The sequence below is a fragment of the Nilaparvata lugens genome, chromosome 3 (genome assembly GCF_014356525.2).
Source record: "Nilaparvata lugens isolate BPH chromosome 3, ASM1435652v1, whole genome shotgun sequence".
Lineage (NCBI taxonomy): Eukaryota > Metazoa > Arthropoda > Insecta > Hemiptera > Delphacidae > Nilaparvata > Nilaparvata lugens.
Genome location: NC_052506.1, coordinates 38,495,103 through 38,517,319, shown reverse-complemented (window position 1 = coordinate 38,517,319; position 22,217 = coordinate 38,495,103). Strand labels below are relative to the sequence as shown.

Below are 22,217 nucleotides of genomic sequence, written 5' to 3'. Positions count from 1 at the left end.
CACCATTGTCAATCTCTGATAAACTAAAACTAAATACAAGAGCAGCAGAATCGCCTACTAGTATAATTCTGCTGCTCTTGTATTTAGTTTTAGTTTATCAGAGATTGACAATGGTGTAATAACCGAAACCGGTCTTTCTAATTATCAATAAATCAGTGGTTTTTTGACAATTTCTTAGTCTTTTTCATTCAATATGAATAATTACCACAATATCAACTTCTCAACTACACAAAAAGTGAACAGTGATTAATGTAATAGTTATTCATATCCAGCCGCCAAAGGAGTTGAATCAATATAACAAGCTGATAAAGTGTTTCTACTAGAATCAATGATCATTGAGAATTATAATTACTTCAACAATTATATCCCAATAAGACAGTTATAGTTCTTACAATAGTATATTAATTGTAGAGTTGTAGTTGCCAAAAATTTGTTTATAAGCTCATTTTGTAGAGGAAATCTCAGCTAAAATCTCCATTTTCTATTATAAACACTTAGGCACGTTTCTTATGATTTCAATATTCCCTAAAACGAAATCAAAAATAGAAACCATTTGGAGCCAAGCATCGAACTTTAATTAATATTGACTTTTCTACACACCAGGTAATACAATAACAATCTCACAAATATTAACAAGAGAGTTGTTTATTCACAAATTCATTTCAATAGATTGCAGCCAAATTGTCATTATTTTATCAATTCCTTGCATAATATCATTCTTGTTACAATTTGGCTCCAATGTCAATTATATTAAGCATAGTCACTATCGTCGAATTATATACCTCGCAAATATTTCTCTCTGGAACTAATTCACTGAATTTGAAAATAATTAAACTAGTGACGAAGCCTTTATAGAACGAGGGAACCAAGTGATGCATTGTTTTAATTGAAATTTACTCTTAGTGGAATATTTTGCAATAATTGTATGTGGAATGAATTGCAATAATTGATTTCAATAGGGTGGAGGCAAGTGGGTACAAAATAGAAAAAGAATAAACATAGATTCTAGAAAAATGTTCATGTTTAGACCAAGATTGAAATTATATTATGTAAATCAACAAAACTGTCTGCATACTACAGTCTTCTTACAAATAGAGTTATCTGTGAAATTATTTATGATCTATACTATTTTGACCTATAAATTAAATTTTAGACTGATGAAAGTGTGTAAAGGAGAAGCTTTGATCTACTCCATTTATATTGTTTAGGCAGAATGTCCATCATAAGGAATAATATACTATCTAATTCTATAAAATTAAATTTGAAATATCTACAGATAGAAGAAGGTGAAGTAATGTGCATAGGATGATAATAGATGGAAAAATTATTTTTAAATTTATAGCATGGTTGGCATGTAGCCGGGGCACTTGAGAATATCAAAGCTTTTGACAAAGTAGGCCTACCTATCAATGATTTACTTGATAAAGCTAGTATTTTTCCGATCTGCCGTCGAATAATAAGATAGACTTCGTTTTTAATTAAAACTGCTATAATTCTAGAAAGAGTTTCACTCAAGATAAGTAATTTAAATTTTCCATTCAAATGATAAAAGAGAAACCCAATGACCAGTATGTCATGAACAATATATTATTCTGCTATTCTGGTGCACTGTGAGATGTAAAACGCCACTATTTCTGAAGGATACTAATCAGCGTCTTTATTTTTATATCCACGAGACAAGTTTTAAGGCGAGAAATTTCAACTTACTATTGATAACGATTTGTTTCTAACTATCAATTGGTATGTAAGTAGATGCAGTCAAATATATTGGTGTTTTACTTTGTTATTGGAAAAGATAATCGAATATGACAAAACATTGGGATTATGTTCAAGGGAACTGTTGCACATTCTGTGAATTTATATCAAACTGCAAATAATCTGGAGGAATAACTGGAACTGTTTTTTGCTTACCATATCCATTCTAAAGTGCATACAGACTTGAGCGCCACGAACAGTAGGCCTATCATTTCACTTTTGATCAGCTGATGCTACGCTTATTATATACCTTGCTGTGCTGTTTCTGTACGAATAAAAATATAATCAGCTGATTGAAAATGAAATGCGGGTGTTCGTAGAGCCCAAGTCTGTACGCAGCTTAATACGAGTTCCAATATTCTAACTAATAAAATGTTCGATCAATTAGTAAGTAATCAGTGAAATTATTCCAATAGAAAACAACTGATGATTAATGAGGTGCAACATTTCCCTTTTAGTTGAGAATCTATTAAAATCTTAGCTGAGTAGCATCAGTAGAATATTAGGGAAAGACAGTCAATACTATAGGGAAGGAATTTCTGATTTCATGGGTTGAAAAAGAGATATTGCTTTGTATCACCATTCCCAGATAATAGATCGTTATCAAATTGGGCTAAGCATATTTGTTAAATGTACTCATTAAAACTACTATAAGTGTTATATGGGTATATGTCGAAATTAAATTTGAACAATTTGAAGCTACGGTACTTGAGTTTCAAATGACGATAGGAGGCTATAAAGTGTTACCGTAGTGAAGTAGAACACGAAAATTATCTTCCTATACAAGTTACAAACAGGTAGTCATTGTTATTTTCCTATGCTGCGTTATTACAAAAAATACAATAATTCACAATTGAAAATCTTATATCACTTTATTGGGAAATTGGAAAATATATTTTTATACTTTTGATACGAACTTAAATGTCTATTCATTTTTCCGATAACTTTAAATTATTGTTTACTCTTCTTCCCACAAACTAATAAGATGACACTGATTGAAGAAAGTAGAGATCATATTTAGCCGAATACAATCATCAAATTCAGCACGGTCTCTTCCCAGCATGTTGAACAAATTACTCGTATTATAACGAAAGTTACCAATTTGCATTATTTTGCATTCCTCTATAGAATGAGGGTTAAAAAGCAGACAATACAATAAGAAATTCAAGGTCTCCAACAATATGTTATAATTTTAAAAACATCTTACTATGACACATTTTATTTTCAAATTTCGCAATATGAAGAGATCCTTGAGAACCGTATGTAGAAGTGAACGCTAGGGCCATAAAATAGATGCACAGTAGTCGAATATAGCTGAATAACGTAATCTCCACCAAACGAGGAGAAATCCTAATAGTGAGCAAGTCATTGATGAATGAATAGTGAATCTACTTTAAATTAATGATTCTATAGAAAATGATGTCAGAGAAATGTTAGTGCATAAACAAGCGTATGACCTCTATTGTCTTCTACAGTTTCGGATGGACGCGTTCAGCCTAGGATCGGCCTAGGCTGCCTAAGTCATATCAGAGGCCCTGAAATTAATCAGAATTAATCAGGTGCGATTGAGCACACTGACAACACGAGACCTGAACCAGCCAGGTCACTCGATATTTATTTTTTCTATGTTCCGCGACTTGGATAACTTTAGAGAAGAGTAAACAGCAATTTATAGCTACTATTTTATGGAATATAAATAATTTTTTACTTTATAAATTCAGAATAATGTTACTTTCAAATTTATATAGTAAAAAACTGCATACAAAAAATCTAACATAATTCATTTTTATAATACACTCGTTTTATACAAAGTAGTATTCATTTTATTATCGGTGCAGTACTTTAGTCACTTTGCAAGCATAAATCCATCTTAGCTACTAAGATTGTTACCAGACAATCGCAAATATATGAGTAATTTGTACCTAGTAAATTCATTCCTATTAAATAGCGTTGAGAGCCCTGCGCGAAGACGCCTGGTGGGGGGAATGGTAGTCGTCGGGAGGGGGGTCGCGAGGCCGGTGATGCGCGTGCGGGAGTGGGTGCAGGTGCGCATGCGCAGTGGCAGAGGGTGCAGGGGGCCCACTGGCACCCCCCCTGGAGGGGCCCCCGTGGTGGGCGCCATACATGTCTCCCCCCACCGGACTGCTGCTCTGGTAGTCCTCGTCGTAGTCCCCCCTGTCAACCCTGTCGCGGTCCATCGCTCTCGAACGCGCTCTACTGTGGTGCGGATGGTAGCCTCCTACAACAATTACCGTACATTATTATCACTCATTTTCATCTATTTATTATTGATGCTTCATAAGAATGTATTTTCTAATATAAACAATCGTTTGTAATAAATTAGGGATAATTTTGATCAAGATTCATTCAATTTTTCTAAATAAATAAATTATTTATTTTTAAAATAAAGTTTCCATTATTGTCATTCATTTAATTTTCTGTAACGTCAAGACTGAAATAGTTTTCAAGTCTCAAGTTTGCCCAATAAAGAATATTTTTTTTCAAAGGAAATTGATAACATTGAAATAATTCCTATTAATATTCAGAGTCTCAAACTTCATTTTTCGAATATTAAATGAGATAGTTATAACAATACTATCTTGAATTTGAAATAGTAAATTTCAAATGAATGTTGATTATTTTGTTGACAATAATTAATATAAATTATAACTCGTTTAAATAATAGGTACTCAATATTTTTCAACTTTTGTTCCACCATTATCAACTATAAATTCAGTTCATAGCATGTTATTTATCATAAGAATGATTGACAGAAACAGTTTCAGATTGAGGTTAATTTTTCCCCCAAATCTTAAAAAATTGCAGATTCAATAGTGATCTATACTATCTAGCTTCAGTAGGCATAGAGTAAATGAAACAGAAAAAATATAATAAGTTACCATTATTGTGTAAAATTCTTCTAATATTGTTCCTCTAATCAGCAAGTTACTTAAAAATTACAAGAATAACTCTACAATATTGAAATACAGTAGAACTCAAATTATCCGAACTCCGACTATCCGAATCGCCGATTATCCGAATCACTTTCAGAAAAAAATGTGTCCAAAAAAAGTCTAAATTGACGGAGCTGTTTAAAAAACAATGATTTTTATTTCTAAACTTGTACATAAGTACATTTTATTTATATTTAAAACATGTGAAAATATCATGTTTCTTTCATTAAATTCAATAAAAAATAGTGCAATATTAAAACGTAGCTTTTTTCTCTCCAATGGCAATTAAAAAAAAACTCCGAATATTTGATTATTTGATTGGGGGTCCCGGTCCCCATTAATTCGGATAATTGGAGTTCTACTGTATCTGAATTTGTATTATAATTCATTGCAATGTTGTTCTAGATAAACAATGAGAGGCCTGAAAAAATTATCTTTCTATCATTACCTACATAAACAACCTTGGAATGCATTCCTTTGATGTGAAAATTTCTAGAGATATTTATAAGAATACAATTTTTCAAATCGCAAACTTTATAAAAGGAAAAAAGTCACATTCCAAAACATAAAAAATGAGTTTGAAGAAATTAATAACTAAGATAGGCCTACCCTACAAGTATAAAAGAATTGAACGCTTGAAGATTGTTCAAAATTTACCAAAAATATAGAAATTTGTAAAAAATTTACATGTACAGGCAGAAGACTGCATGCAAAAGCTGCTTACTCTAAAACTACCGCTGCATACTAAGAGCATAAACTAATCCTCTGTTATCTGTGCTAAGAGCTATCAATCTATTATTATCAACATCATCAAAAGCCATAATTTCAATATCGATTTGCACTATGCGATAAAACAATCATCAGTTTGGTTTTCCATAACTGCTACTCTACTCATTAGTTTTAACTCAGGAATCCCGCTTCAAAAAATTGCCTTTTCAAAAAACCTACAAAAATTTACAATCTCATTTATAATCATAATTTGTTCATTGATCGGAATGAATAAGTTCGAAATCAAACCAAATAACTCACTACACATATAGATATTGTGAAATTATTTACCGGTTTCAAAACCCACCTAATACATCACATCAATTTATTCATTTTTCATCATCCCTCTTATCAAATACGTAGCTGAGAGAAAATACTCTAAAAACCATCATTGGAATCTTCATTGTGATTGTCGTCATGAATTCATCATAAACTTTATTCTTAAATGTTTTTGTAAGTTGTGATAATTGATTAGACAAACTAATTTAAGCATTTTCTGTAGAGAATATCATTTTTTTTCAATCGACATATGAATCAATTCATTTTGAGCATTTCTTAAACTATAAATCCATGAAAATTCTAAAGCTGATCCAAAAGGGTTTTCCTTCGTGTACTTTTGAATTTTTCGAATAAAACGTTTCAAAATTCTGGATTAAACCCTTTGTGGAGATTATTTTCAGGTCCTACAGAAGAGAGAGAGAACACACACAGAAGGAGAGAGGTAGAGAGGAAAGGAAGGATAACCATTTCATGATTCTTCTAATTCAGCCATTACGCTATTGGAACCGTCATGTTGGTTTTTCCAGCAGTCTGCTATCTAACCAGGCTCTAGTCTATTTCCATTCCAACTAAACCTCATGCGACACTGAGTACTTACGCTTCTAGAGATCAGATATTTTATTAATAAATGGGACAGTTTGCTGTGATAAGTGAGGGAAGGATAACTCAGCACTGATGAGGAATAAAGATAGGAAGAGGGTGAGGCAAGTTGCAAGTTGGTGAGGCATGTCCGTTGATGTGGTCAACTTATTTCGACAGTTCCCTGGCCCCGTATGACGCCTTGTGTGGCTGTGTTGCAAGTGGCAAGTGGCAAGTGACACAGGTGCAACGCAACGCAACGCAACACATCACATCCATGTTAGAAAGCAAGTTTGGTAGTAGTAGAGAGGAAAATCGAAAAGAAACAGAAACAATGAAACAAAATGTTAGAAGGTGACAAATCGGGATCATAATCAAAGAAAATGTTCAACAAAAGTTCGGATATATTGTTTGAAAGACACAAGTGCATTTTACATTGATGAGTTTTGTTTGTTACATACATTGTTTGCAACTCGGGGGGAGGAGCTAGATCCTGTAGCAGTAAGGCTGACGCCAATATAACCTGACCTCCCTGTCTCATAAGCAACTCTATAAATAGAGAGAGGGTACCACAAATACACATTAGATCTTCAAAAACATCAATGCTATTAGGTAATACTGCACTGATAAAAACTGCAGTAATATTTCTATCATTAAATGTAAAAAAGGCTGAAAAAATTAACAGCAGAATAAAATAATAAAAAATATTCTTCAATCGTGGATAAAACTGTCGTCAATTATGTATTTCGAGTCAATTACTTGCAGTGAAAATCAATATATAATTTATTATAGACACATAGAGCGGACTGATAAATTTCAGTAATTTATTAATCATTCTCTATCATACATTTATAAGATAAAATGAGTATATCCATGAAAAATTATTCGATAATTATTAACGATTTATCAAGAGATAATCTCAATAACTCTACATTCTTAAAGACTGGTTACCCGATAATTCAAATTATAGGTCTAAAAATAAGTGTGCAGTACAGTTCTCAGTTATGATTGTTGTTTGGTCTAACGTAAAAATTATAGAATGTGGAAGCCAAGCCTTTCTTACATTCATTTCTCGAACTGAAAGCACACCATTTGATAATTCCAAATATTCCTTACAAATCATCAGAAAATAAAAATTAATGAATAGAAAAGTATAAATACATTAAATTGGAGGAATCAGATTTGGCTATTAGTTATTAGCTTGTTTAATCTAAATTATTTATTCTATAATACTAGTGATACTAGTAGAGGGCTCAACTAAGCATCTGTCAATAATAATAATAGTTATAAACATAATCAATCATACATACAGAATATTGATATAAAATTTATATTAAATTATATTGAGCTTATATTTATACTGTACATACACTCAATACTACTTGGTGAGATCACCATGCATTAAAGTGGATGATGATTTTGCAAGTCAATTACAAACAATAATAATATAATAATAGTGAAATATCCAAGGATAAGAAGTAAAATAAAAGAAGGTAGGCTAATAGAAAATAAAAAATAGAAACTAATAAAAGAAAAAGCGACTATGAACACTGACAGGTAAACTACCGGTACACAACTGATAATTTTCATACAATAAGCGACAATATTATGAATAAAATAATATTAAAATATTCTAAAATCTATAAGTGTGAAAGTAACAATAACAACAAATAGAGTGGTGTAATTTCATCATTCCAGCAAGAAAGGTGGATAAGACTGATTGCTAAACAATCATACCTCTAGGTTCAATAGGATATCCATATTCATCTTGAAGCATTCCTGTGAAGAAAATTGTGTTTACTAGTGCTTCAATATAGTTGTATAAATTCAAGACACTTGAAATTCATAGTCTATTTCAATACTTATAATAGTAGATCACTAAATTAAATTATACAATATAAAGTTTAATTTTGTAGCTGTAAAGATTACTATAACGTGTTCCATACTTGAAGAAGCAAATTTTTACCTGATAAAAATTATACATTACTAATTTAGATGAAATGAAGTATCCCAATAATTCTGAAATGTTGTTACTCTCAAGAATAACAACACAAATAATAAATCAAATTATATTATCATTATCATCAAAAAATAATAAATAAAATATCATTATAAATGAATAAATTATCATCTATCATTTTCTAATGTGCACTAATTTACCACATTTTCACAATATGTCAAGATTTGGTTTCAAGAGATCACGAATGATTTTTTTTCCAAGAAGTTGAAAAGTACAAAGATTATCCAATAAAATATAAGTGTGCAATCGGATAAAAAAGAAATAAAAATTTGTGAGGGTGAAGAAAATAACGAAAAAAAACTCTGGATGATCAAGGTTTTTGTAACAAAGACTATTTTCATGAGTCAGAGGTTTGGAGTAATTCACTAGAATAACTCTTATGAGCTAAAAAAACTTGTTCTAATATTGGAAGATTATATTGTAAGTTCTGCTTTCTATAAGTCTACCTCGAATGTATGATATAAAGTTCAAGAAAACCAAAATACAAGAAGCAAGAATCTTAAGTTGAAAATTTTGTAAAATATTTCCAACAAGAGAACAGACAAATATAGATTGACAATAATATGGGCTACTCAGAACTAAGCCTCATACCTCTTGGATCAGGAGGATATCCATAATCATCCTGATGAGCTCCTGTGGACATAATGTTACACACATTTGAGATTTCCAGTTCAACAGTTTTTCAATACGGTTACAAGACTAATGAACCGAACTAAACCATGCATCGATTAAATGGCATCTACTGTGGCGAATAGAAAATAGAAATTTATTTTTCATAATTTCCTTCAAATAATACAGCTTCAATAGACTATTTTATTAAAGTATATCAGTTGCATCAATAGACTTGATTGAAAGTTTAATTACCAAAAGAAACTGTACTCGAAGCACAAACTTTGAATTATTTTCTCAACTTGAACAAAATTTGAAATCATCGTAGAAAATTATGAATTATAGTATTATACTTCAACTATGATTATGTAAGGTAGGAGAACTACTCGTATTTTTTGGGGTCAATACATGAAATATTTATACACTTTAATATTTAGTGATTATCTTTTTTTGATTTTTCTATATGAATATTTATCTCTAATTTATATAAAAAATATATCAGCAACTGAAGAAAGACATTTAATGATATTGAAAGTATAGAAAATAAGCAACATCAATATAGAGGATTTTTTACTAATAAGTTAGTAAGTACTCCGTACCTCTTGCATCATGAGGATACCCGTAATCATCCGGGTGAGCTCCTGCGAAGAAAATTATATATACATGCCATTCGAATCAATAACATCAATCTAATCATATTGTCTATTTTCTCACTGTCATTCTGAAGTGAACTGTCATTGCTTTCATGAACTCATACGTTCTACTATCAATATATTTTCATGAATAATAAAAATTGAAATAATATCCTATTTACTAATTTACTAAAGTACCTATAATTAATTCATTATTAACAGTCTTATAGGTATATTCTTCGTAAGTCTATATTATAGTATCAATTAATTAACACTTCTTCGCCTTATAATAAGAATCCTCTATAAGAAGCTTCTTAGTTTCCATCTTATAGCTCCAATTTATTTTTCAAAGAAAATTCAAATTAGCAGATAAAATAATATTTATTATATATACTGTATTATAAATTATTATATTAGTTTCAATTATTTATTACTTCTCAAATAATTCTTCCAATAAAATTCAAAATACATAATCGAATAGTCATTGATATAATCGATGTGATGTTTAATATTATTGATCAATGATTTGAATTCATTTTAATATGTATTATAGTAGCTGATTACAATATAGGAGACCACCAATATGTGATGTGATGAAAATAAGAATTTATTTTTGTGCATTTATTCATTTTCAGCGTAGTATTCAATTAAAAATTTTTACTCTATTTAGTTTCGCTTTTTATGCATCACCTCAAGAATCACTAATATTGAATCTGTTAGCTTAGTCTGTGAAACAGACTTCTTGGAAAACTTCTTCAAAGCATATAATTATACGAGTTGGTTTCTTTTCTTGGTTGAATATAATTCTTCATTCAAATAATCTTACTATCTTACCTATACTTATACTAGTCAGTGTTCATTGATTCGCTCGAAATATGTATGATACATTTTATTCACAATAATATTTGTTCAAGAGAAGCTAAAGTGATTAGCTCAATTTTAAAGTCAGACCAGTATTGAGTGTAATACAGTGTATTTATCTCTCTTCATGAAAATTATGATTAGAATTAGCAATCGCTTTAGTTTTGTCGTAGGTAAATTCATTTTCATAATGTATAACTTGCATCTCATGAATGAACGACGTCATTACAAGTGGAGATAAAATGTTTAATGAAATAAGCCAAGTATATTCCAGAATAGTACGCTAATGTAGTCCAGCATACCACACAGTATAGAGATACTCCAGAAAATATTAATTATTAGATTAAAAACGAAGAACAATGCCTGTAACTTTGATTATGTAAAATAATATTCTACAAACATTAAATTAATTTCTGGTCACTATATTCAGACCTCCTATATTGGAGGTATATAGAAGGTCCTGTTATGTTGCAGGGTCATGTTTAATTTATCAATTAGCATTATTTGCATTAGTATTTGGGAAGTTCCATATATGAGACTTGACATTTAATGTTTAATATACTGTTAATACGCTTATGGTGTGTTATGGATATGGGCTCTGAATTTAAGACGAATATTTCCATAACTTGGATAAAAAGTAGAAATATTAAATTTCAGTAAGCATATTGGAAAGTTGGAATTTGGTAGTAGAGTATTAAGATCTGATAGTCTATGTATCACCGTATTCAATAACGGCATTTGCTTCAATCATGAATATAACCAGAATAGTGAAATATTTCTACAATACTTTGATAACCTATCCAGATGGAACTACTGCGTGGATCCTGCGTGATTCCCATCTTCTCCAGAATGATTCCTATTATTTTTGTCTAGATTTTTCCCACATATTTAGTTGAAGGAAATACATATAGAAATAACTATCCCTTATATTCTCTAGTTTACATAGAAATAGCGATCTAGCTTTTTATACATAGAATGTGCATTATTGCAAAGTGAAAAATCTCCAATGAAAAAATAATTAACTAGTACCAGTACGCTAATTCATCTTAAAATGCTTAAATATTCCTATGTCATACATTTTCACCTTCCTAATCGCTACATCGTATTACTTGAAATCGTTGTATTCATATTCATGACATGAAATTCATCTTCTGTAAACTATTTATCTTCTGTAGACGCGGAGAAGCCTACTTTAAAAACTTCTTGATCTGAGCAAAGCTTTGGACTATTGAAGTTTAATGATAGAATGAAGCTTGTTTGTACCAAGCAATAACACTATTAGTCATGAAAATCATCCCGGTTCATGAAAGCAGAGATTTTTACTTACGAGTGCAATTTTAAAGATACAGCAATAAAAATTATTGTACATGAAAAAATCTAGGAAAACACGATTAAAACTTCAGGATTGATACTGCTTACATTCAACACAGTTTTTAAAAACGATCAGATCATTTTCAGTGTGCACGTATCTACGAACGATGCTGACTCCTACAAAAATTTAGTTGTGTTAAGCTAAGTTTTGGTCCAATTATCGTTAAAAAAATGACCCTGAAACTAATTTTTCTTATTGAACAAATTATTCAAATGGGTAATATTCATGAAAAAATCAACAACTTTTCAATGCTATCCAAGAAAGCACCTAAAACCTCTTTCTCTAGTGATTAAGGCCCATGAAAATGATAAACGATGATTACTAAAGTCAAATGTACGACTTTTGACCCTCATAATATTCTTTATTGTATCATTTTCCAAGTGCAACCGTCTTCAATGAGGCCCTGAGACTTTTTATGAAGTTAGGAAATAATTTTCCCAAGTGAGCAAATTATTTTTTTTCAAGTGAGTCTTTCTTTCAACGTTGTTCATTGAGTGATGAAACAGCGTTTTGCAAAGTTTTACATATTGGCATATTGAATGAAGTGACGTACCTGGTGGCGTGGAGTTGAGCGGGCGACCGGCGTGATCGGTGGGCGAGTGGTGGTGAGGGGGGGCATGAGAGTGCGAGGGGGGATGAGAGTGCGCATGCGCAGGGGGCGGTGCCTGGGGTGGGGGCGTAGGGGTCTGGGCGGCGGGGGGATGGGTGGCTCGCCAGTAGGCCTCCAGGTACTCGGCGATGTGCTCGCAAGCATCCTCCAGCTGGTTCTCGTCCAGGATCACGTCGAACATCTCCGGCGGACACTGGGCCAGCTTCTCTGCCGCCACCATCTGCACGTTGAGGTTGCGCGACTGCGACTTGCCCCGAGATTTTATCAGTCTCTGTAATACCTTCATCAAAACACACAAATCAAGTCAGGTTTATTGATACAATCGACACACGTCTCACTCTTACACTCAATTCACAAATATTATTAGTTATACGTTAATTTTGTAATACGGATGGAAGCAAGGATCATGCTATGTTAACATTAATCACAAATACAGTTTATTGCACTATCAATTTTATAATATGATGAATATATTATTAATATGATTTGTTGACATCATTCATGTGTTCGTTAATTGTATTCTGATATCATGCCATTTGGACACAAATATTATAAGATAATGTTTATATCTTGTGTTGAATAATAAATGACGTCGCCAATACTTCAATCAGTGGTTAATCACAGTTAAATTTGATACACGTATGAGCAACGTACGTGATATGATATATTCTAGGGGTTTATTGGAAATTATGCAGATCAAATGCTATTATATTATTGAAGAGATGAAATGAATATCAAGTTCACATGAAAAATGTACAATACAATTTCGTGATAACTTTGTTCACAGATTACATTTTTTCATAACGAGTAAATGGAATTAATATTGTAAAATTCACAATCATACTCAATACAGATATTGTATGTTGACATCATTCAAATAAAAAGTGAGATTGGTTGAGGGGGTAGCTCTACCTCACTGTATAAGTAATTCTTAGATAACAAGGCAAACCTTAAATATTGGGTGGGTTTGAGTCATCAAATCATGCAAAAATTCAGTAGGTTACATTGATTTCAAACGTATTAATTCTAAAATGTCGGATAAGATGTCTTACTTTTGGTGAAGATATTTTCAAATAAACGACAGTCGGTGCTAATGATGTCTTCGCTAATTGTGATGGATGATTTATTGTATCGCAGTCTAATACCACCAACTGTAACAACAACACACTGTTGAGCATCAACTTTATACAACAATTGATATCAAGATAATCAGTTATTAAAATAATTGACTTGGTACCTGCTATTGATTAAGAACCAAACATCTAAATAATAAAAGTTAGGTTGAAGTTATTCTTACGTCATGCACTTTTATGAATTTTCTATAATTTTATTTTTCATGTCAAACAATAAAGTGATAATGGAAATAATAGAAGAGTGAAAAAGGTAGATGTTAATTATATTTTGGAACAATTAAGAATAAGCTACTTGAGCCGATAGAAATATATTTACTAGAATAGGATGGATTTCAAAAATAGATTATTTCAGAGTGAATGTCTCTAAAAAAGATGAATATTATAATATTTCTGACTTGCCACTAAGTTGCAATTTTGATATTGTGTTGAATAATTATGTATTCATGAAATCAAAATACAGCAAAAGAAATGGAACTGAAAAGAGCTTATCTCCTAACAAATAATACAACATATTTAAATGAGATACGGTAATATATTGAGTTAAGCTTAGTGTATAAAATTTGAACGCATTGAAACTAAAATAATGAAGAGATAAGAATATATCAACAAATATAGCAACCCCGTAATAATTTCAAAAATCAAAAGAGCAAGTGAGTACACTGATCCTGTAACTATTAATATCTATCAAAGAAAACATTATCAAATAGCAATGATGTAGCCTATATTATTTACAATTTAGTGTCTAAACTTACAGTATCTGACTAGAGACACTGGTAGTGGAAAATATTTATTTATTTATACATTGATACATTGGCTACAATGTCATTCTCAACTATGAATGATTGGGAAAGGAACAACAGGCTTAAAGCCCAAAATTGCTCCTTTCCCAAATTTAGATAGACATTTTCCAAAAATAGGTTATGTTAACACTTCACGATTTTTGTCCAATTTATTTTGAGTCCAAAATATGTATAAACTAGGAATTTAGAATTTAGGAAAGTTGAAAACAAAATTAAATAAGAATACTTCACTAAATCATTACTAATAACTGGAAAATACTGTATTATAATAATTAAAAATTTTAAAACGTGAAAAGAAACTCAAACTAACTCCTAAAACAACAGCTGTCATAAAATAACGAAAAAGAATTTCTATCTAGTGTAAAAGATTAGTTCTAATAATAAGAATCAGCCAAAATATAGATGTGGAGTATACATGAAAAAATAATTGATGAATTTAAATTAGAATGTAAAAATTTTTCATCAGGCAGAGTTAGGATTTTTAAGTCCTCTCTACCACTCAACCTCGAGATGATGAGGTCTGATACTCAAAATCTATGATGTGGTATAAGTGAAGTCACCTGTAACGTTCTAGCTAATTCGAATATCCTCTCAATTTCGGCTTGAACTTCGGCTAGGCACGTGGATCGGGAATTGGAGCGCTCCATAATGGCACGCTTGGAAGGATTGTTTAGGAGTGATCGTTTGGCTAGCGAAATGTCAGCCATTACCCGTGTTATTATTATTCTGCAAACAAACAAAAAGTATTATCAAGTGAAATAGATAAAAGGAGATACAAAATATATAAAGCTAGTGTTACTAAAAATGAATTCTGATAGAACAATATGACATCGTATTCCCCATTGTGAGATTTAGTTCACTCAATGATAACATATTGCAATTTATTTCCTCTCATGAATCCACATCTTAGATACATATATGGTGGCGCAGTGATTAGTGTGACAAAACAAGGTCAACAGTTCAATGTTCAGAAACGTGTGTGCAAACATACATACAATAAGGCCTACCACTAGAACCCAAAATTTCAGATTTCCAAGCTGGATTTAGACCAAATCGTTCATGTCCAGAACAAATATTGAACTTGAAATTAATATCACAGATAAGAAAATTACGAAGTAAAGCCACAATATACGTATTTGTTGATTTTAAGAAAGCCTACGATTCAATCCACAGACCAACACTATTTAAAATTCTTGAAGAGAAAGGCCTGGATCAGAAAACTCGAAAAATCATAGAACAAACATTGACAAACACAACATCAAAAATAAAATTTATGGGAGAACTTTCGAAGCTTTTGAGATAAAGACTGGTGTTAGGCAAGGTGATGGATTATCACCACTGCTCTTCAACATAGTTCTTGATAGAGTAATGGAAGAATGGGAAAAGAAACTGAAGGAGGTGAACCACTGGAAGCCAATCTCGCTGGGAACCAAGAAAAATAATCTTCAAATTCCATACTTAGCTTTTGCAGACGACCTTGCTATAATGTCAGATTCATTGGAAAGTGCAATAAAACAAATAGAAATTTTAAAAGAATGTGCTGAACAAGTAGGCTTACAAATATCATTTGAAAAAACTGTTTTCACAACATCAAATATAGAAGTTACTAAATTACAAACAAAATATGGAACAATTAAGAAGGTACCATACTTTAAATATCTTGGGGAAATTATATCAGAAAAACAGGCACAAAATGAAAGGATACAGAAAGCTCGTAAAGGCCTAGGGCTAGTGCAATATATTTATAATAAGAGATGTATGTCTATCAATACCAAAATCAAACATTATAACGCAGTAATCAAGCCAACAATGTTGTATGCCAGCGAGACCCTAACACTTAGCAGAAAAACAGATACTGAAAATTTGAAAAAAGAAGAAAGGAAGATAATTAGAAAAATACTTGGACCAAGAAAGACCGAAGATGGTTATAGACTACAGAAAACAGCCAAAGTTGAAGAATACTCTAACATAGAAGCAGACATCAGGAAAAGGCGCCTTAAATTTTATGGTCACATAATGAGGCTTCCAGATCACAGACTTACAAAAAGAATAGTAACATATGTAGCAACCCTTAGTAATGGAGGTGCATGGATGAAAAACGTCAAGAAGGACTTAATACTTGCTAACATTAACAATGATGAAATATACAACAGGAACAGTTTCAGAGAAAAGGTTGAAAAATGGGAAGTTAAACCAGAGATGACTGTGCCAAGAGTGGGAACAAAATGGAGTGAAGCAAGGAAAGCGGAGTTCTCACTGAAAATGAAAAACTGGTGGATTGATAAAAAGAACAAGAAAAACAAAAAATGAACCAAATTTTGCTCAGCGTCTTCCATCTGGGAGCTTGACGGCTAATAATAATAATAATAAACAATAAGGCCTACCAATGTGGATTTGACGCAATATAAACACGATTTATTCTTTTGTCCTCATCCTACCTGAACTGTCAATATTAATTATAATAAATTGTGCTATTATCTTACACTTTTACAACAGTACTCACGATTTTTTTGCTTGATTGGACGCGTTTCGTGGTACTGAGTCACATCTTCAGCGTACAAGGACTAGCTAGATACTCCTACAAAATCGTGAGTACTGTTGTACAAGTGTAAGATAATAAGCACAATCTATTATAATTATAAAAAAAGAATAATAAATAAAACTAACGACTAACAAATCAGTTCCACCCAAGATTGACATCAAATTCAATTCTATCCCTCCAGCAAGAAATTTAATATTAATAAATGTTGATATAAATGGTAATGTTTAATATTGATATTAATTGAATTGATGCGGCGCGGTGCGATTGTAGGCCTACTGACCTGCCCTCGAAGCGATGCTTGAGGAAGTCGAACAATGCCTTCTGCATCATGTCAGTGACCTCGTAGCCCTTGAGCGAGGGGCCAACCAACACGACCGGTCGCATCGACGGCACCACGTCGTACGGCGTCGTCGTCTCCTGCTTCTTGAAGAACGGTTTTCTCTTCTCTTTGGCAGGTGGTGTTGTGAGTGTCGTTTTACCTGCAAGTCTCGCATTACCCAGCGAGTCTGAATCCTCTCCTACAATTTCAAATCCATTTTAGAACATTCATCAAACAATAAAAGGCCTAACACACATGCAGCATCAATTCAAAGCTTGAGGCTTCTTGTTTAATTGTAGGTAGATAGAATGGTATAGTTGCTCCAATTATTTGGTCCCAAGACAATCAATATAATTTAGTCGTACAATATAGTTTCTACATAATATATATAGGCCTATATAGGCCTGAGTCTATGACGTGTTTATTCTAGTTGTGTGGCCTGATTTTATGAGTAGAAACTGATATTGTCCAATATCCTATCTCCAATACTTGGGATATATTGAATATCTTCACGATTTATGTAATGGTAATTTAATGATTATTGGAGATTTCAATTTACCAGAAAATAACCTCCTGCACTTATAATTTTTGTTTGGGAACATCTACAGCTAGGATTCGAAATAATTTGTATGATTTAAACTTGTATTGACTTGAATCCAGAGGCTTTTCAATCTCTTTTCTGGGCGCCTAGACGTCTTTGGGTGCTCTTGTGTCAGATTCCGCAACACTCTGAAGGGCTTACTTTAGGATAGATATTTGTGACCAGGTTTCTGTATGAAATTTTTCTTTTTTTTCTCAGTGCCTACATGATTCTTTATTCTGTATTACATGGTTTGTGCCCATGTAAGATATTTTAAGTGCCTAATTTTCCACCTCTCATCTTTTCTCCTGGAAAGTAGATTCAGCAATAAATTTAAGATAGGATTTATATTAAAAAAACATTTTTCTATTGTTGAGACGCTTTTTTTATTCAATTTATTTTGTTCTTATTTTATTTTACTCTTGTTTTATTCTTAGCTTGTTATTTATTTTGAATCTAATTTTTGAATGAAGAATGTTGTAATGTTTAAAGGAGACATCTAAGACATATAGAAATAAATAAATAAGGGTTTAACCTGTTGTCTCCATGTATGTATTTATGCAAATAAATATTTAAATAGATATTGTACAATATAATATTGAATGTCTAGGGTCTGTCTAGGCCAGTGTCTATGACGTGTTCATTCTAGTTGAGTGCTCTGATTTTATAAGTAGGAACTGATAATGTACAATAATATTGAATTCCTAGGGATCACTTTATGGTTGGATAACCCCCAGAAGCAGCCTTTCCACCAAAACGTATATGAATAATATTCTTAATACAGTCTATCTTTTTCTTCAAAATATGACTTCAACTATTACTATCTTTTGTAAATATAACTTTTGTTTGATACAAAATTGCATGCTCAAAACTCAATTCAACAGTGTGCTAAGAACAGTTCCAACGATTACCGTAATTTTATTAGCATCAACATATTTTAATTCCAAAACAATTATCCACATTATCAATGCATAGTGACAATTAACATTATAATATGCGTCATCAATAATTTTGATGATTTTGGATAACTCTGAAAAATATATTAGTTTTTAGAAGAGAAAGTGCAGATCTCAGTTCTAAATATTCATGAAAAATAAAAAATTGACAAAGGACTAGACTATCGGAAGAAAAATTCTATATCGTAATCATGAAGTATATCTATACCTCATCACCTCATCATTAGATTGATAATATACTTAAATTTCAGTGGTATATTGATGATCAAATCAAAATAATTAATTGTGTCATGAATTTACACTTGTTTCTCAATAAATTATTATTTTCATTTTTAGTTCAATATCATGCATGAGTGCAATTGCCAAAATGTCACTTCAACGAATTTTACACAAATTTTCTACAATGTTCTGAATGAATAAAGATTACTTTATAATCGACCACTTTATTAATTATAGCACTTACAATTATTTGGTCATTTAGGGTGAAACACAGACATGCATATGCAAGCAGCATTCATTACACACGTTTATGGTGTTAAATCAATACACACTCAAGCTTGAAAATAAATATAACTGTTCACCAGTCCTGAGTAAGGGAGAAAAGGATGGAATTAATTACTGTGCTTCGACGATTGGACATAATTTTTCATAGTTTTCTTTAAAAGATTTGATAAACATTTTTTCAATAATCTTACTTGAAGGCACAGATAAGAATGCAAGGAATTCTTTTGTTTTTGGAGGTAAAGAATTATCCAGTCTGAAATAGGCAACTATTAACTGCATATGCAGGTATAAAATTTACACGTTATTCTAGAATAGTGGACCCAAAAATTGGTTAGAGAGTGCACCTATTTGGTCTAATGCGACCTTGTATTCAAAAATATTTTCATCATGCAGTGTTTTAAATGATAGCTTTCCAGGGCTCACACTATTATAAAAAATTAATTTGAAGTGAGTTGCGAATCAATCTTGTGGTTGTAGAGATCTAAAACAACAAATATTATAACTTGGTAATCAGCTACAGTAGCATTACTTTATTATATTATATCGTAAATATTTCATCATTTACTGGAACTCACAACATTAACAAGAAAATATCAAATCAACACATTGTTTGGAAATGTCATGTCAGACACAATTATTCTTTAGTTTCAGAAACACATACAATACATTAAAAGACCAACATTCTATATGAGATTATTCAGGATAAGGTAGTTTTTCAATTATGAGGGAGAAGGTAAGGATGGTAGGTTGAGCAAGCATTGGGAGATTAGTGCTGGAGATCAGGAAGGCATAACTCAAGAAAATAATAATTCAAATTAAAAACAGTTTGTTCGAAAGAGTTGATGAAGAAGATGATGGATGAAATAAGAATTCTGCAATGCAATAGTTATAATTTATTCGATAATACTTGGGTTTGTTTCTTTAAAGATACTATAGAAAAGTTATCGCATGTTAACAATCATTGAATATTCACAGAGTGGAAAGTTTGAAAGGTTTCAAATACGATATTCTATTTTATTCTAGGGGCCGTTATCCGTCTACTAGCTGCATAGAGTAGTAGTGGTTGGCCTATTATTTATTAAAAAAACTATTCAGTAAATAGATAATTCACTTTTATGAGTGATTTATTCCACTTAATGTAATTTATTCTGGATATTCAATTTTTATTAAAAACAAAGAAATGGTTTTCTATTGGAAATTTGGGGTGAATATAGATTTTTAGTAAGACATACATTTTCAGTAGGATCGAAAATGATGAATATATGAAAGATTATAACACGTGAGTATTCATTTTATAGAACTATGGAGGTCCATAAACCAGTGTTACTGTTGTAGACCACCTCAATGATCTGTAAAATATATGGAATTTTATGAGGAGCTGGGAAGTTTCAAGTAGTAATAACTTTTTAATCAAGTGGTATTAATGGAATTTCGGATTAATTTGTCAAACTTCACATAATTGTGAGTAAGTTTAAGAGTAACCGTAAAAGTAAATTTCTTCAGGCAAAATGTTAATATGAGTTTCATGATGTCAGTATGTTTATTGTGAGATATTAGTTAGTTACACAACGAATCAGAATAACATCACATAACATAGACACAACTCAAATAAGAAGCGGTAGGAAATAAGCCAGCTTGCAACTGAAAGTAACGAGACGTTGTTTAGAGACAGATAGAAAGAAAACACCGATCCGAAAACAATAATTGAACAGCAAACAAACATATAGGAATAGTGCGTCGAGTATACCAGGTGTAGGGGGAGTGGAGCCTCGAGAATTTGCGCTCTTTGATGTAGAGAGGACATCATTCGGTAGCGCACCTAGATTGCCAGAAGACGATCCTTTCGAAGCGTATAGTTTCGAGTTTCGCGCCTGTGTTTGCTGCAGTCGCAAGTTCTCTAATTTGACGGGAGAAGGTATAAAGCCAACGTCGCACCCTTCTTTCACCAGCCTGCCAATCCACCAGTTGTTGTCATACTTTTCCTGCAAACAAATATTTGCTTAGAACACGCAGAAAATTGTCAACAAATAAGGCCGTAAATTCTATACCACAGCTACCTAAAACGAAAATTACTACAAGATAGCCTATCTAACATTCAATATAATATTCCCCAACGTTTTTGTTGAGACTTCTTGATTCTGTACGAAATTGAGCAGTTTCACTTTGAATTAAGTTCATAAAAATTGATGCTGAATTTTGATGAAGCGGTTAAAGCCCTAAATACAGTAGGTAAATTAGTTGCTAAAGCCGCGTTTAACTTAACCAGAGCTGTCAACTGAGTTTTGAACGAATTTCCGCAATTTCATGTCAATTTCTTTAAAAGCACAGCAGCATGTGGACTCAACTTTTGTTTTTAACAAAATTTTTGTTTCTCACTCAGTTCGGGAAACTGAGAAAGCAGGGGTGACCCCCCCCCCCCTAGGCCAGTGGACGCACCATCCCAAAACAATTGCTTCTACCCCCTTTCCTAGAAAAAAAAATAGCGTCCGAAGTCATTTTAAACACTGCTGACCTCTATATGATCCATCCAAGATTTCATTTTGGGCCTGATTCTGTGATTTTTAGCCCCCTCCCAAGACTTTTGAGGACGTATTGTGCGTGCTAGCCCCACTGAGGGCAACGCTGGAGACAGTTGCCAGCAAGATGTTCCCTCTATACAAGTCTACGCCGATTACACTGTGCGCTGTCTGGACAATTAATTGATTGACAACTTACTTTTTCTACATCTGAAAAAACAACTTGTTTTTTACAAAATAAATTTATTACTTTTTCAGAGAACCTTTTTAGATAGGTGTTAATTAATTTTGTTAACACAACCAGTGACGTATCCAGGGGGTATATGGGGATGAATCCCCCCCCCCCGAAATTGGACTAGAATTTTTTTTGGCCAGGTCAGCCACAAAAATTAGCTTCTAATGACATATTTTTTCTATATTGTACTATG

General features: G+C 32.0%; 1 protein-coding gene across 15 annotated transcripts in view; it reads right to left on the bottom strand.

The window, feature by feature from the left end:
• Positions 1–587: 587 nt before the first annotated feature.
• Positions 588–22,217, bottom strand: part of LOC111054417 (voltage-dependent L-type calcium channel subunit beta-2) — a 312,670-nt gene continuing 291,040 nt past the window's right edge. For 6 of the 15 annotated variants that reach the window (XM_039423719.1, XM_039423730.1, XM_039423723.1 and 3 more), the window contains 9 exons: positions 21,021–21,255; positions 17,195–17,432; positions 14,933–15,098; positions 13,492–13,590; positions 12,383–12,725; positions 9,564–9,605; positions 8,947–8,988; positions 8,073–8,114; positions 588–3,994 (listed from right to left, as the gene is read on the bottom strand). In XM_039423719.1, coding sequence (XP_039279653.1) covers positions 3,696–3,994; positions 8,073–8,114; positions 8,947–8,988; positions 9,564–9,605; positions 12,383–12,725; positions 13,492–13,590; positions 14,933–15,098; positions 17,195–17,432; positions 21,021–21,255 — 1,506 coding nt within the window. In that variant the 3' untranslated portion in view covers positions 588–3,695. Of the gene's footprint in view, positions 3,995–6,796; positions 6,885–8,072; positions 8,115–8,946; positions 8,989–9,563; positions 9,606–12,382; positions 12,726–13,491; positions 13,591–14,932; positions 15,099–17,194; positions 17,433–21,020; positions 21,256–22,217 lie in introns of all 15 variants that reach the window. The other 9 variants (XM_039423720.1, XM_039423725.1, XM_039423729.1 and 6 more) reach the window with 7 other exon arrangements.